The sequence below is a fragment of the Botryllus schlosseri genome, chromosome 9 (genome assembly GCF_051294905.1).
Source record: "Botryllus schlosseri isolate E-star chromosome 9, Bs_hap1, whole genome shotgun sequence".
Taxonomy (NCBI): Eukaryota; Metazoa; Chordata; class Ascidiacea; order Stolidobranchia; family Styelidae; genus Botryllus; species Botryllus schlosseri.
In genome coordinates this window covers 2,217,204-2,235,032 of record NC_137244.1, presented here as the reverse complement: position 1 = coordinate 2,235,032, position 17,829 = coordinate 2,217,204, and the positions used below count along the sequence as shown (strand labels likewise).

The following is a 17,829-nucleotide window of genomic DNA, read 5'->3' as shown; positions in this document are numbered from 1 at the left end:
GTTGTTTGTTGTAATTTTCAGTCACACGGATGAAGTAATTTCGGATGCAGGCCATAATAGGCGGCGAACCGTGCTTTATATCGAAATATAGTGAACGTGTCACGTATACCTAGCCATAGACAGATCGCTTGACTCTTCGTGTTTACCAGTTATTTTGTGGGGCTTTCAGCAACTCAAAATCTATACATTATTATGTGTGGTAAAGTAATATTGGCATGAATGGTTCAACGAATTCGTTTACGATGAGGTGATGAGAGAGTGGGTAAGACCGCAACCAGTCGCTGTATAATATTGCAGTGGCCTATGGTTCTCAAACGTCTGTCCGTGGCATGTTCCCTGTGGGTCCGACAAATGAATTAGAATTTTATATGTCAATTCCAAAATGCGGGAAGTTTGTGCAGAAAGCTTGTCCAATAATTAGAAAAATGGATCATCAAATTTGAACTGGACTTGGATATTTGAAACGTATTTTTCTTCATGCTGTTGCAAACTCGTAATATATAGGTTTTGAGGTCTGCTTTAGACTTAGCGTAGGTTGTTATGTTATTGATCTTGTTTGAACAATAACTCAATAAGACGAGGTTGCAATATGAAATCAGTATATATTATAAGCAGAATAACTTTAAGACAAGCAACACGATCCAAAGTGCAGTAAAACGAAAGACGCCGGTAGACAACAGAACACAGGGTATAAATACGAAGCACGACACAAGAGGAAATAATGATTGGCGATAATTACTAATCCTAGACGAATAAGAAACAAACGATACCAACGTAAAATGCAAGAACATAACATAGGTCACAATGGTGTGTTGTAAGAAACGATTTACGTGCAGCCCACATCCCTTTACGAACAGCTACATGTGAAAGCTCTAACTCTTAAACAAAGTTCGATAAATCTCGGCAGTACAATTTATCGAGAAGTATAAGGCAGGATGTGTTATTTTTTGGCATATGCCAATAATACCAAAAATAGCTTATTTTTGTCATTTTTCAGGTTTTATTTTTAGCTGTTTTGGCATCGACAAGAATTCATATATACATACTCTTATTAATAATGTAAAACGCTGTATAGTGTAGCCTATCATATCAAACGGAAGTCGCAAAACGTGCAGTATCCACTATGTGCCACCAAATAATGGTAGTAAAAACCGAATTGACAACGGTGTTGGAAAATCAATTGACCCAATGCAAAGCGGACCGACTGCTTCTGCAATATCTAATGCGAATAGCGATTCGATATGCATGCATAATTACCTGTATTCACACAGATCACAATACCACTTATGATAACAATTCAAAATCGTTGCTGATAAGTTTAAATCACAGCCGTCACTCGCTAACCAAGAATATGAATAAATATCCAAATGGGCAAACAAAAAAACACTAAAGTTCTGAATGTTTGCAGGCTTGCGTATGGTAGGCATTGATTGGGGTTACTTCTTGGCGACTGAGGCATTTTGCACTGTAAATGTGTATGTGCAATTAATAATTGATGAAACTATATCTCTATTGTCTAGGGTTACCATATTGTTATGTCTACGGTCACTTTGACTCGACTCCCGAATTACCCACTTTTGAACGATACGGTATTCGATAAAAAAAATTGGGCGAAGGAGGACATTTCTTCAGAAAAGTGGACAAATCCCCCTAAAGGAGGACGTATGGTAATGGTAACCCTGCTATTGTCCAACGAGGTTGCATGATCTGCTGTCATTTTCATTAACAAGTTGAAAGTAAATGGAATTATATACGCGTCGACTTAAATGCAGCATGGGTCACGGGTGTCGGCTTCATGATGTGACAAAAATGCCCGAAAAGTGACAATAGGAAAATTCCTCTAATTGCTGAATATCATTTACTAACCGGGTTGATCAATCAACAGAGCCTATGTATATCGTAAATCAAGATTTCAGTACTCGTACTCGACTATTTTGCCTTGAGGCTAAGATTTCCATTCTCATTACATAGATCCCTTAGACTAGTGGTTCTTAAACTTTTTTTCTCCATCGCCCCTTTTCAAAAATTCCTGTGTCTAGCGCCCCCCCCCCATTTTGAGGACTGTAGTAAAAACAATGGGTAAGTGATCGAAATCCGGTTTCGGGTTGGGACTTCACTATTAGACCACTAGACTACTAGCGGTATGATTGTATGTGCTATTTTCGGGGTCAAGTCCAAGTACCAACCATCGGGCAAGGCCTACAGGCTCATAGCCTTGGCTCGAGATAGATCGCATCCAAAATTCTCCTCTGTGAATGGCAATACGGGGAAGTTACTTGTATTGGGTTTAGTTTTATTGCTTCGTGTGACTACTTAATCAACTGAGAATGTGGTAGAGATATGTTCCCATTATATTTAGTACTGCACCAAGCTCTCAATGGGGGTAACAACACTAAATAGTATCATCCTTGATGACACGATGAAGATATATTCTGACGATTTGATTTTGTAGCTCTCAAATACAAGTATATTTAATCGATCAGTTTGGCCAAAAAGCTTCAAAACATATTTTATGTACAAAGGGCATCACTCTCAAAAGTGGTACAGTACAGTGCATTTTCGATTTCGACACGCAGTGCGCTGCAGGATACGATACCTAGTTTAAAACATTTGTGGAAATAACCCGAGCTATTAGAGCTATGGATATTTTATCGCCGCCATATTTTAGTGAATAACTGTACTAGATCTGTATAAGTATCAGTTTACTATTATTTTCATCCTTTCAAAACAACACAAAACTGTGATAAAATGATAACATAGGAAGGTGTCGAAACGACTTGGAGTATCTAGCGTGACGGGGGTGTTTTAACGGGGAATTGGCAATTTAAAAGTACACCAAATTCATTTTACATCAATTAAAATAAGCTACTGCATTCATGTAAACATCGTCGGTGGATATTTCGCGATGAGCGCAACGAAACATGCTCTGATTTGACAGTTTTTGTCGAGTTAGTTTGCAGTGAGAACTCAGGGGTATAGGACAATAGAACTTTTGTTCCACTTTATAACAATGTTGGGCTGACTCGAGTCACCTTTCTCGTATGACTTGACCTGACTCGAGTCACTTTGCAAAAATGACCCGACTTGACTTGACTCGACGTTTAAGAAATGAGGATTGACTCGTGACTCGAAGCAAAATTCTCGAGTCAATTTCAAGTCATCAAGTAATCGATTTCGACTAAATCGCTGTATCTTGTATAAGATCGAATTTTTAACGATACGCTGGCGTGACCTGTGCGAGCAACCAATCACTCAGTGATTGTGCGCTTTGCCGGGCTTCCATTGTTATATCACAAATCAATTGATCTCAAATGCAGTGATCGGAGCTTACAGCTTATGTTGTCGTAAACTTTACGTTTAGCAATGTATCTCTGTTATATAAACTGCTCACAGTGCCCAGTGCTCCCCTCTTGTATGCTTTATATCTAACGAATATCGTTTATACGTTTACAATTGTATATCATCGATGTAGTTGGGTAGAGTGTTGCATCATAACCTTTTTTCAACTTTCCTAGGTTTCGTATTCTATCCTGTATTTTGGATGATAATTCTAGACTGGTGCTACCGCTACTTGCGTAGTCTAGCAGTTCTACGTATGCGTGAGCGTCTTTTTCCGTGTATAATCAACTCTTTATTCGTTCCTGGATTCAGAATAAATGGGGACTTCATCTGTATTTAAAACAGTTAGCATAATGCAATGACTTTGCATCGTCTCTCGTACTTTGAAAATTCAACTTGACTCGACTAGTCTGTTATGTTCTTGATCTTGTTTGAACAATAACTCAATGCGACGAGGTTGCAATAAGAAATCAGTATATTGTACAGCAGAATAACTTTAGGCAGCGACACGATCCAGAGTGCAGTTAAACGAAAGACCACGAGACAACAGAACACAGGGTATAAATACAACGCAAGGCACACGAGGAAATAATGATTGGCGCTAATTACTGGTCCTATACAAAATAGAGTGAAACGATACCAACGTAAATACACGAACATAACAGACTTGACTTGACTTGACTTGACTTCCCCCATACCGCCCCCTGAGCCCAGCGACGCTCATTTCGCCTCCTGAGTGTTTCCGCCCCCTTCAAAATCCAAATCGCCCCCTGGGGGCGCTGGAGACAAGGTTAAGAACCACTTCCTTAGACGGTACACCGCGTACACCAAATCGTACAGTACAAGTGTTGGCATTCCGTTCACATGGATTCCCAACATTTAAACAGTAGGCACATGAGAAACGGCGGTTCAATGTGTGACAGTCTAGCATGGGACTTAATAATTGAACTTTTGCAGACTTTCGCACCATACCTACTAATAAGCCTGCTGCAGTTCAGCACGTATTTTATGGTTGTGCTAGGGTTTGGGTAAACTTTTGTGGTTGTGCTAGGGTTTGGGTCAACATTAACCTTAAACCTAGCAAGTAATAGTAACATATTTGATCATAATTCCGTGCATTTCAGCTTCATATCACTCTCTGTACGAAGAAGATGCAAGGATGAACCTACACTGCTGGAAATGTTTCTATTTTTTCTCGGCAGTTTCGTTTAAAATATTTCATTGATATGGTATTGGAAAATCTAAACACTTGCCACCATTACCACTATACCATTTTGGGCCCGGATACGGAAATATATACTTTTATTCTCTCGAAGTGGCGGAATGATTAATTCCCGATGAAACTACAACTGATGGTTTCGCGTCTCCAAATAGCTTATGGGTTCATAGGTTATCTTAGTAGCTCACGAATGGTGAGTGGGTAATGACAAGTCGTCTTTGTGATCCTAAAACGTATCCCCGGATCTATTATACTCCAACCAAGAAGTCTATAAAATACCCTTACCTGTCATTCCATCACAGTCATATATTTCGCATGAAACCAAGAATAGTCTGAATTCTACACCGGTACTATTTAATGTTCATATAGACGGCAACGCAGACAATGAGATAATGGGTTTGTGTCAGCTTTAACATTATTACTTCCGCGAGGTGATACGTTCGGGTTCACAATGAAAGTTTATAGAAGTTCGTGTTGACACGAGCCAGAACCTTCTAGGCCAGAGGTCTCAAACATCCGGCCAGGGGCTGCATCCGGTCCGCGAAGCCCTTCTCACTAGATTGGAAAATGCTTGAATTACCTGACACATGTCTAAGACATAATGTTATTTTTAGTTGGAAATACCTTCATTAAATAATCATCCAAGACTGCAAATGTAGTGTGTGTTCATAACCCTCATTATAACTATGCGACGGTGAGGTTGTGGGTTCACTCTAGTTAATATCAGTGTTGGGATCAAGCCACTACCTTCGAGTCACGAGTCATCTCGAGTCATTGCACATTTTGACTCGAGTCAAGTCAAGTCAATCAATTTTCAAAGGTGACTCGAGTCAAGTCAAGTCACTCGTTTTTGGGAGGTGACTCGAGTCAAGTCTAGTCAGGTCAAGTCAAGTCACGAGTCAAGTCACGATTCAAGTCAAATTGAATTTTCGAAGTATGAGTGATGATGAAAATTCATTACATTTTGCTAACTGGATTAAGGACAGATGAATTGGCCAGTTATCTTGAATCAAATAACGAATATAAAGGTAAATATACATGCAAAACGATGTTGCAGCACTCAACGCAAACGTAGAACTGCTAATAAAAAACGCGAGTAATTATATAGTTACATGCTACAGTCTGATTTTATCGGCCAATATTGAGGATCAAATACGAATCCTCGAAAAGTTGACGAAATTGATGTGGTACAATACAATACACTGCCCAACTACACATCCGTGAGAATATAAACGCGAAACTATATTCGTTCGATTTATATCAAATAACATGGTTGGTAAAGTTGAGTGCATCCACAATCAGAGATGCCACTGAGATATCTTGGAAAAACCCAGATTTGGACGTTGAAAAAACCCAGATCCTATATTTCACTCAAATTTATATGATATAGCTGCAAAACAGTGACTGAGAGTCATCAATGACAGTTATACGGACATAGAAGAAGTTTTAGACCTTGATATTGAAATCCCAACTGTTCATTTTCATACTATACATTTTGCTCAGTTAAATGAGCAAATCCATCGAAATATGATGCTTTCCTCTCGACACATTGCTACGGGCATTCGGTATAGAGGGGTGGGGGGTCAATACGTAGTTTATTATATATTCGCAATGTTTGTCACAATGCTAATCCGCATCTATGATGAGGATGATTTTAGGGTAGTTCCAGTGACTGTGAGCTGACCAGATAGATTAAAAATAGCTTTCGATTCATTAAACCTGGGACAAACACTTTTATCTGGGATGTTTAGTCGAAAAAGAAACTGCCAGATCATGAAATTAAGGGTACATTTGAATTTGACAAACCCCTCTCCCTCTGAATAACTTGCCCGGGTGCCCAAACTGTCTCTTTGAGTGTCCCTGTTCAAAGTGAATATACTCTGATGTCAACATGGTAAATTAGTTAGATCAACATTTGGTCTTTCCATGTGCACTAATTGCATACTTCACAGCAGTTACATACTATTTACTGACACACAACGAATTTGTTGCAGCGATTGTATTCAAGTCCTAAATCGTTTCGAATTGCAAAACAAATGCTCCAGAGTTGCCTTGTGAAAATGACTTTCTGCGACCTATAGTAGTCAGTATTCAATTAAGCTCTCTCATCACGCCAAGACCTCTCATTTTAATAGTAAATGGGTCTCTTTAGACTCAATCACAGTAGATTCCGTCGATATTATGAGATCCTACTAAGCTAATAATCAATTTTGCGCCGTAAAATTGACCTGACAAACATGATGTTGGAGAAAAAAACAGATTTCAAGCACAAAAACCCAGAAACCCAGGTGATGCTCGAAAAACCCAGATCTGGGTGGAAAAACCCAGGAGTGGCATCTCTGTCCACAATGTAAGCACTGAGCCGTATAAGAATCAAAGATACATGTTGCTATTAGATTAATCTATTGCTACTACGATACCGTAAGCTGTGATTGTTTCGTTAGCGGTCAAATTATTTGTGATGTGACAATGGAGAATCAGTGAAACGTACAATCAGCGAATGACTGGTTGCTTCTAGTGACACCGGCTTGTCGAGAACAACCCGAACATACATAAGATATGGTTATTTAATCGACACAGTTTACTTGAAATTGACTCGTGAATTTTGCTCCGAGTCACGAGTTAATCCACCTTTTTGAAGCGCCGAGTCAAGTCGAGTCAAGTCATTTTTGCAAAGTGACTCGAGTCAAGTCAAGTCACACGAAAAAGGTGACTCGAGTCTGACTCGAGTCATCCCAACACTGATTAATATTACGCCCAAGTCGTTGACATTTACACCAAAGTCCGAGAAGGCAAGAGGCGCACATAGCGTTCAAAATTTTATGGTGAAATAGATCTAATATGAGAATCGAAAGCTCCAATTTAAAACCGTTTTGTGCAGGTCACCTGAAGAATATAGTGGCTACACAAAAGTATAATTAATATAAGTGATCACACTGCTGTATCCCCTCCGACTCAAAAGGTCCTCGGCCTCCAGAGAAACCTAAATTGTGATTTCATTACGATTTCAATTACTATTTCAAACTCCAAAGTTCGCGATTTCAGGTAAATCTATTGTATTCCTCACCACGCGCACACAGGGCTTACGCAAGATTATGGCTAAAGCGAAGAGATCATAGTAATATATAACCAACTTCTATCATCGTTAAAGCCACTGTCGCAGCGGTTTATCAACTGTACAAGACTAGAATAAAACCCCTGTGATACGTAATATTCAAAATATACTACTATTTATAGGCTTGATAATAAGGCATTCATGTGAAAAACAAGAGCGTGGAAGCAGTCATTAAACTTGACTGGCCCGCGGGCGACCTTAAGGTTTGAACCCGTTCTTCGCCGCAAGTCGAGTGTGATACCCCTGTTATGGGCCTTCTTGACAACCCAATGATTTGTGTACATGCCTGTTCAATTCAGTGTTCATAGATAGCAGGAGTCGGATACCTTTCGGACGCAGTGTTGCAAAATGTCATGATATTAGCAACCCGCGTGCCCAGCATGTTCGTATGCATTTGACATATTTTTATCCTGTTGGATTTTCGATATGTCTGCAACGGATGCATCGTACGCTTCAGCTATTTTTACTACTTTCATTCATTGTAAAATTCATACATCGCATTCGTGGCCCCAGTTTTCTGATTAAGTACAACAAAGTCCACAGTGCGTGGAATTACGGTGTTCGATATTCCCAGGTATATAGTTGTACCGTCGCTATCACATTTGGATATATGCAAACATTCAAATGGGTCACAGAAAATGTATCTTATGCCGAATATAAGCTGAAACCAATGCTAATAGTGAGCGGAAATGGATGAAGATATCGCTGACGGTGAAACATACAGGCGAAGTATTATACTTCCACTTTTTTCTAGCATTTATCACATAATATCTCTTTTTCTACTGTATCGTAGGTTCTACACATTTCAACTTCACCGACAGTCAGTTACGTCATGTCGGGGGTCGTGGTTACACGCACGTGGATGGCAACCAGCAGTACTTTATGAACACGTACGTAGGTCAGGAAAATCCTCCTGATACTGGAGGAGCGGGTACGTAGCCTACTTCCATACTCTACTTACAATGACATAGGCAATCTTGCAAATGACCCTGGTAACAACTATAAATTAAATGAAACATGAACAGCATATCTATATTTGCAATAAGAAACATTCAACGGGCGACAACGCGTATATGTCATCTCTCCCAACCCGTGAACCCCTGAAACGTTATGATTCGTGTGAACACAAATCTATGACGTCACGTGACGTCATAGTGCTAATTCCGACCATACATTTCAGTAAAGCAATATATTGATCTACGCCAGCGGGCTCAAACTCAAATGTGCTCGCAGGTCAGTTTTCCAGTTTTGACGACGCCGCGGGCCGCAGCATTTATAGGGGTATCCTATGTCTTTACAAGTAGACCTTATTTGGCGGGAATGAATTGTCCTATTGGAAGTGAGCCAATCCAGCAGATTAACAGTAAACACACATCGTCAAAATTTGATTTACTCTTGTATTAATTTGGGCCTGGCACGAAAAGAATCATCACATTTATAACTATTTGAGAAGAATTGTTGTTGTACTTGATATATATTAATTATAAGATAGACACCATATGGGTGGACAAAAGTATGATGCCATCATAAAAGCTATGGGGATATAATTTTGCAGCTATGAATATTTTGAACTTGACAGATTGATAATAGAGACTGATCTGAAATCAAAACATTTTTAGGTTGTGCATTGTAATTCAAATCCAGGATTCGGGTATACTTCTGATAAGTAGGCTATTAATCTCATGGTCAAATATCTTAGAATATAGGAGCAGAAAAATATAAATATAATAAAACTGTATTAATGAATATGTCCTATAGTGATTAAAATGTCGGAACGCCGAACGGCCCATTGTTGTTACATCGGCTGCGACCTTCTGATCTATTACTATTCCCCTGATACGCGATTAGTTCGTTATGCGTCCATGGTTCTAACAAATTCACGGCATTCCGCGAGTCACTCCCTGTCCACTCGAGTCATTTTCATTTTGCCGTCGAGTTAGCCCGAGTCTGAGTAATTCTAAGAAAGGTCGCGTCAAAGTCCAACTCTCAAATTTCAGTCACGAATCGTCCAAGGGTCAGGTTTTGTCATCACGAATTGGAACTGTGGCGAAATAGCGAATCTTCCGCTGCATGGTGGCGTTTACAAATTGATGTGATAGTGAAGTTTGATGAATTGTTTCAGGCGTTCAGAGCAATTTAAGATGGATTTTTCACATTATAACCTGAAAAGATATCTGTGACCAATGTTCCCTCTAAGCTGCGCACGTGCGCAAATGCGCAGTGCTGAAACGGTCTCTGCGCACATAAAATCTACGCTGCGCACAAAAAATCTGAAGTGATGACTTTTTTTTAGTCGTTGCGCACTGTTCTTCAAGATACCGCGCAAGCGCGCTGACCCTTGAAAAATTAGAGGGAACATTGTCAAGGGCAGATAGTGTTCTTACTGAAGTCTGAAACCGAGGTACAATTGCGCACTGTGAAGAAATGATAATTTGCAATGACGTGGGCCTCACGAAGAAAATGTTTCTTTTAGTATGGTCTCGTACGCGTAAGCGATAATAATATCATTTCAATAGCGCAGTCTTTCTCTGGGAATGGCGAAATAACATGGTTTAACTAAGTTTTAAATAACAATGGAAGTTATTCTGCGGGAAACTAACGAATAGTATTCTCCGCGTTGCATGAACATTGCATAAGATTTACTGTACAATTACATGCCGTGAATTTTCGAAGTCATCACTTCCATCAGGCAAATCTGATCAGGTGTGATGAGATAGGATAATATGCAGAATATGCAAGTACAAGCACCAATATTGTTGAAAATATCAATCCCCTTACAAACGTTGATCGGGATATGTTTAATTGCGCAACGTTGAATCAGCTTCGCAGCAGCATAAATTTTGATTTTATTCGATTCGTTTTTAACGGGAATGTTGTATGCTACGATTTTACGGGCATGCGTGACATAGAGAACGCGCAGCCAACAATTGTAGGCAACACAGCTCAACGAAGCATGTTTGACGCATGCGATTTCAAATTGGGAGAATTCTCTTCCTCTGAGCGTCGCACTTGTACTACTACTACAGTCTACAAAGATTGCGAGGACAACTATGCGGTGAAGATTGCTGACCATTTCAACGATCGAACATAATAATGAAGAAAATGTTGGCCGATCAGCGACAGTCATTGCTGGCCAAGCATTTGGCGCCGCCCATCTTTTTGACACCGTACTTAGCCAGTATTATGTTGGCCAAAGCCTTGCGTCTACAAGTGTCCCGTCGCAGGAGGGGTTTGACTCAAAATGAATCTGTCTCATAGGCCCAAACCAGTGAGTTGCACCGTTACACTGAAGCATCCCAATGGTCTTCGACGAAGATTTTCAGAGATACCAACAGGACGAATCTCATCATGAATTCAAACCAATTTGTGTAATACAAAGGTTGGCACATTTACATGATCTAGACATATTTCATGCGTGTCTCGCTTATTCTATTGGTTATAGTGCCCAACATCGTGACTTTGGATGTGGAAACGCATTCCCCTGGAAAGCGCGAAAAAACTTGATTGAAAAAATTCCACGAATATTACATACATATTAACTGTTAGCTCTGGTGCCATGAATACCCAAAATTCCACTCTTGCGACTCATACTTTCAGACGGGGGCTCTACAAGTGTAGACCGCGACCCAGGTATAAATTCGTGCCGCGACCGCACTAGAGCGATCTTTTAATATCCATGTAATATTTGTTGAATATCTTGCAACAAAATGAAATATCTTCTTTCTTCTTGCGTTTCACTGTGGAGTGTGCATAGTTAGTACATGTCCGAGGTCACTGTGTTTGATACTATAGCCAAATAGAGAGACGGAAAAAAGTGGTTACGATTATATGGCTTGATCATGAAAATGTGCTGAACCTTGTATTATACAAATTTGTTTGATGTTATGATGAAATTTGTCAGATATTGGTTTCTCTGGAAAGCTCTAACTGGCGCGGGTATTATTCGTACATGGTAGAGGGGGGGGGAGAGAGCGGGGCAATGTTCCATCTAAGCTGCCCACGTGCGATGTCTTCGATGTCTCGATTCCAACTAGTAAAAGCGGAGTTGTTGGAATTTGGTCAAATTGGTTGTGCATCGTCTTTGAAGACAGCTCAACAATACCATAGGGTTGAGAGAAAAATTTGATTTTTTCTTCAAATTTTCCCTAATAAATTAAAAATTTTAATTGGATCTGCAAAGTCCTATACTTGTTATAATTCAACCAAATTTGGTGTGCAGCGTTTTTAGGGTAACCTGACAATTTAATCAGTGAATGGCTGGAATCAAGAAAAAAGGTCATTTTTGAACATCCCCAATGTAAACAGTTTATATGTCTTCGTGTGTTTCGACACAGAAATTGCCAGCATACAATAGTCCCCAACCTCATAGCTTACTGACACCCCTAGACTCATGCAACCCAATAGCGTCGGGCTATACTAGTGTATCTACTGATACTACTGTATTCTCAAAATCAAGACACGTGGAGACATTAAATCGCGTGAAGCGCGACGAAATATTTTAGATCTAATTAGTCTGCCTGACAATAATCTACTATTTATTGATATTACAAATATTTTCGAAAACGTTAGGGGTGGCATGGCCCCATTCACCCCTTGGCTACGCCAATGCGGTTGACATCAGTTGTATTGGAACATCGCTTTGTCTTGTCAATGTTCTTGTTCATGGTCGAAAATGTTTGGTCCTAAATGCATGTAGACGGCGACGCGGTCCACATTATCACGTAAGACCACAACCTGTCCGCGGGCCGCTCAAAATCCCGTCACGGGCCGGAAAATATAGATACGGTTTATGGAATGATGCTTGGTTTTGCAGATTGTGGTTGGATTCAAGTTGACGATCGTTTGTGGGTATAGGCTAGGATTTAGGAGAGTTGTGCGTTGTTCTAGCAGCAATGCATTGGTTTCAAGTTGGGGGTATTGGTTATTTTTGGACCGGAGTCGCCCATTCCATACATAGATAGTAAACGTTGGTCGTAACCCCGTTGTTCAAACACCATGAGAAGGGTGGTTCCTAATTCTATCAGGACCACTAACAAATTTGAAGAAAATTGTGTCAATCTACTGGCATATGACTTACAATTTCACCATGTATTACTCAACCCTTAATCAGAGACGAAATTGTGTCTGTCAACACAAATATAATGCACAATGCACAATACTCCTTTCGGTAATGTAAAACAGAACTGCATGACAAGGAATGGTGCAATTGATTGAGCATAGTAACGGAAAAATACAACGAGTAGATTTGTCATTTCCTGTATTTCCTACCTGATGGCCTGTTTTCAGGTCATATTACTCCACCCGAGGACAATTCATTGACGACCAAATTGCAAAGACTACTTGGTGGTATGCGAGAATTTCTTGTTATGTCATTGACAGTGCATATTCTGGTGTAAGTATCCACAGAAGTAGTCCATGCCCAGGTGGTTAAATTCAATGTCTACTTTCAAATGATAAACGAACTTATTCGTTTAGCATAAACTAGGTCGAAAAGAGTGGCGAGATTGCGTAGTGATATGATCGAAAGCTGCAACATCAATGGGTGGCAGGTTCGAGTCCGACCGACGTCGGCTGCAGAATCCCAACCTAAGTGTTTGATATTTATATATATAGGCTCCTCCTTGCATCTGATCCATGTAGACTGCAGACCCGGGTCGGCCAACCTTTTCGGCCTAAGCGTCACATGAGACTTACGAACCATCGCGCTGGCTACTTAAATTTTGATGTCAATTTTTTAGTCGTCCGGTAAGAGGAAACCGGATTAGCTAACGGGAAAAAGTGGACTTATATTATCAAGCATCAAAATCGATAACAATTATGTCATGAAAAGTTGGGTATTCTCTTTTGATATGATAACTAATTTCGAGAATTACCTCGCGAGCAGCAAGTCGTCAACTACTTAAAAATTTAAACCTTACGACTTTTATCCAAATCTGCCACCGAAATTCTTGTTTGTAGTTTTCACTAGTCCGATATTTTCTAATATTATTCCGTAGTTGCCGACTTGCTGCACCCCTCCACCCCGCTTCTAGGCTTTTGTCCGACACCACCTACAGTCTATAGTAGGGGCGGCCAACCCGAATGTGTCCCGCGAGAAGGTTTTGTGTGGTCCGCGAGGTAATTATCGAAATCAGTTATAGCATCAGCGTAAAATTGCAAGGCCAAACACAATTGGATTAGCCGGACCGCGAAATTGAATGGTGACCAAAACATCAGTTCCGACGCACTGGCGTAACAGGGGGCCAGTCACATTCATCGCAGATCTTCGTATATGACCATAAAGCAGAAGATTTCGTAGCAGATATATTTTACTTGAAATTGTTCTAAGAACTTCGCATGATATATTGCCACTCGATTTCCTGCATTTAGTATGGAAGCCCCTTTGAAATTTATAAATATTCGTAATTTACAGAATTGAGTCTAACTATATTCGCATTTAGAAGCTAACGTGTCGTCCAATATGCGACTTTGCTTGTGCGATCGCAGCAAGATCGTTAGCGATGAAACATTTGCACAAAATGATAGAGGCACGTTCACCGAAGTCTTCGGTAGTGCTACGTCTAAACGCCGAATAATTCTGTCCTTGCCAAATGAGCTCAGTGATATACAGAGGCGACCACCCATATATGCAGGTATCATATTAATTGATCGAATTCTTTCATTACCTTTGAAAAATTCCGCAATTCGCGCGACCAGGACATGAATGCACATTGCACACTGCACAGTTGCTCACAGTTTTCATGACATAATTGTTATCAATTTTAGAGCCTAGTAATATTAGTTTATTTTTCAACGTTACCTAATGTGGTTCGCTTCTATCGGGCGACTAAAAAACGTTCATTAACATTCAAGTGGCCCGCGCAATGGTTCGTAAATTTCATGCGGCTCTTCGACCGACAAGTTTGTCACCCCTGGTTTAAACTGAACATCAGCTATTTTATTGGTGTCTGCGGTAGAAATGAAAGACTATCGAATGCATTTGAATAGGACTAGTGATACATACGAATATGCCCTCTAATAGTAGCCCCAGTTATTTTGAGGAACAATTTTCATACGTGGGTCGGCAGAGCGGATTGGAGATTGTCTCACAATCTCGCACCCGCTCGTTGCACATCCGAACGCCAAAACATCCCAACGGTCGCCGACGCCGTTTTTCCAGAGAAAGTAGTGTCGGACAAATCTTATCATTTATTCGAATCCATTCGTGCAACACAAAGTTCGGCGTATTTTCATGATCAAGCCATATTTTATTGACGACTTTTCTACGTGTCTCGCTTATCGCCTATAGTACCCAACAAAGTGAGCTCCGATAGCCACAAACCATCCGCAGGTAGTCGCGCGAAGCGAATTAATTCAGCAAATGTTAGATTTATTATGAAAGATCGCTCGGATGCCGTCGTGATCCAAAATTATACCTTTAGCGACCCACAATTTAGGAACCCCTACTATATAACATGTGTCAAGTAAATGACTTTTGGCCGATCATACCTGAGATGTTCGGGGTGTTTGTTACGATGACTCATGGTATTAGTCATTTTTATTGATCAAGTGGTTTAGCTTCGTAACCCCTGACCATCACAAATTCCAAGGTTGAAGAAAATCATCAAATAGGCCAGTGGTTTCCAACCGGGGGAATATTGAAATATTTAGGGGGAATCGGCTTCAGGCCAATGTTACCACAACGGAAAGTGACGTCCTAATTCATCTTGATTTAGCCATTTTATAAATAATAGTACACAAAGTGTCAAATAATTATTACGAAAGTATCCCGCGGTACTTTACCAGAGTGCAATACAGTCTGCATTCGACATAGTGTGGGCATATCTGAATATGTTCATGCATATATTGCTCACATGCTCAGTCACCGCGCCACTTTTCGGCAAGGGGGTAGACGAGACGAAAAAGGTTGGGAACCACTGTAATAAGACATCATCACTAAAAGTTTCAACTCATTCACATATTTTAACATCTCGGACATTTACGTCGGAATATTGAATTTTAAATTGACGGATTCTTGTTTTTGGGAGTTTTCCGGAAAGTGAGGCGGAAAACGCTGTCTGAAAATGTTCGACTTCGGACATGTACACTTGACAAAACTAGTGAAAGCAGCTGAGCGAAGTAGTTACGTCCATGAACGAATACGGGCATGATCTACAGTACAAATCTGACAATGGAATCCTCGATAAACGTATCAGCAAATACAAAAATCCATTTACCTGTAATTAAATGCGCTTTTTGTGTCGGATGTTTGAACATTATTCTTCAGGGCACGTGGGCAATTTTACGAAAAAGATTAACAGATTCTCGTGGGAAAACGTTCAGGGGAAGGTTATGGAGAATTATGAAGATCTCGAAGCACCCGAGAAAGAATTCTATCCCCGAATAAAAACTGGCTTCAAATTATTTAAGGGAGATTACGTTCCCCAGAAAGGTTTTAGTGCTCATTGCAATCCCCAGGGTGGAACATACATGAAACTTGCGGATTTCATGGATCATATACAATATAGCCATCAGAAACCCTACAGTATTATTGGTCAACCAGGAAGTGGAAAGACGACTCTTATGAGACGTTTGGCTAAAAAATTTTTGATCGCAAATAAACTTGTGATAGGCCAGAAACCGACATTATGGGAAAGGTGTGTCAGTGTCTTTAGCAAGGAGTCCAGATCATATGATGCCGTACTGCACATGAACATCCGGGATATTCCAAACCAGGACAGTACCTGTTTGACTGATGTTATTTTCCCACCCTCCGTCGTCACGTCGTTGACCAAGAAAGAAAGACAATGCGGTCTGAAGAACATTCTTGATGGGAAGCTCAAGATCATTATGATGTTCGACGGACTGGATCAGGCTTCTTGGATAACAAAAGGAGAGGAAAAAGTGGGCCCATGGGATACATCAAGTACAGCTAAAATATTTGCAAACATCATGACGGGTCATCTTCTCCCAGATGTTCCTATCGTGATATCATCAAGGGAACATTCTGTTGCTCTCTTATCTCAAGACCTGAGACCGTCATTTGTTGCCGCCTTGGTGGGCTTCAGCGAGAAAGATGGAAGAAGTATGTATAGTCAGGTAATGGGTGAAAACTCTGAACAGGAATGGAACCAAATTCGCAAATGTAATCCCGGGTTGCACTACATGTGTCTCACCCCATTATTCATGATCTTCTATATGCTGATAAAGAAGGTTGATCCCGATAACACTCCGGATTGCGCCACAGGAGTGATGATCAGATTGATTGCTATTCTTGTAGAAAGTGAGCATACACGACGGATTGTCAGGATGGCCGATGTGCAGGAATTCATAAAAAACCTGAAAAAGATGGCTTTTCATGGTATGAAGGAACAACGCGTCGTGTTTACCAAAGAAGACCTTGACAATTTCAATATTAGCTACATCAATGTCAGCGACATTATAATCAAAGTTCCTAGAATCTCGATTGTAGGTCAGAAAGTGCTTGAGGGAGCTCACAAATTTTTCTTCAGTCACCAAACGTTTCAGGAAGTTTTGGCTGCTCTATACGCGGCTGAAATGGACCTCGAAAACTTCAAAGTTCTCGTTGACAACGAATTCAAACTGCCTTATTGGTCAGTGGTTCGTAGTTTCACGACTGGAATTTTAAATAACAATCAGATCGACATCAGCTCTTTAATCCTTGAACCAGGTCAGTAACCTTTTAGTTTGAATGCAAATTAATGATTTTCTTTAATTTGTTAATTTACAGACAGAAAGCGGGAGAAGGGTGAATATCTTATCAAGAGATTAGAAATGCAACTCCAGTCGGAGCTTACTCCTGCAGGAAAACTAGATATATTTGTTGCTCTTAAGGAAGCGAATGTTTTAAAAGCGTATCAACCGCGTACGTCGGATTTCGACTTTTCAAACTCACCTCTTACTTCTGCAAACGTGAATATTCTGTGTTCTGTTCTGAAACATTTCGACAATGTCAAAAATCTTTCAATGGTCAACTGCGGCTTGGATGACGAGCTTTTAGAAGAGTTTGCAAATAACACAGACGATCTTGGACTAAAAGTATGATATTGCTTATTCCCAATGGCACTGAAATGTACTTTTTCGGTCGTTTTACAAATCGGTAGGATTGTGTAATAAATCGATTGTGTATCGTAGCTATGATGTGCGTATTTCCAGT

At 40.3% G+C, this 17,829-nt stretch overlaps 1 protein-coding gene across 1 annotated transcript; it reads left to right on the top strand.

The window, feature by feature from the left end:
- Window positions 1–11,512: 11,512 nt before the first annotated feature.
- LOC145447364 (NACHT, LRR and PYD domains-containing protein 6-like) lies at window positions 11,513–17,829 on the top strand. The gene has a single exon (XM_080325782.1). It carries the CDS (start codon window positions 15,900–15,902, stop codon window positions 17,349–17,351), a length of 1,452 nt encoding a protein of 483 aa, XP_080181908.1. The 5' UTR covers window positions 11,513–15,899; the 3' UTR covers window positions 17,352–17,829.

What these genes read in the sequence shown, in the direction of transcription:
- LOC145447364 (XM_080325782.1), top strand. Translation starts at nt 15,900, where the DNA reads ATGCGCTTTTTGTGTCGGATGTTTGAACATTATTCTTCAGGGCACGTG.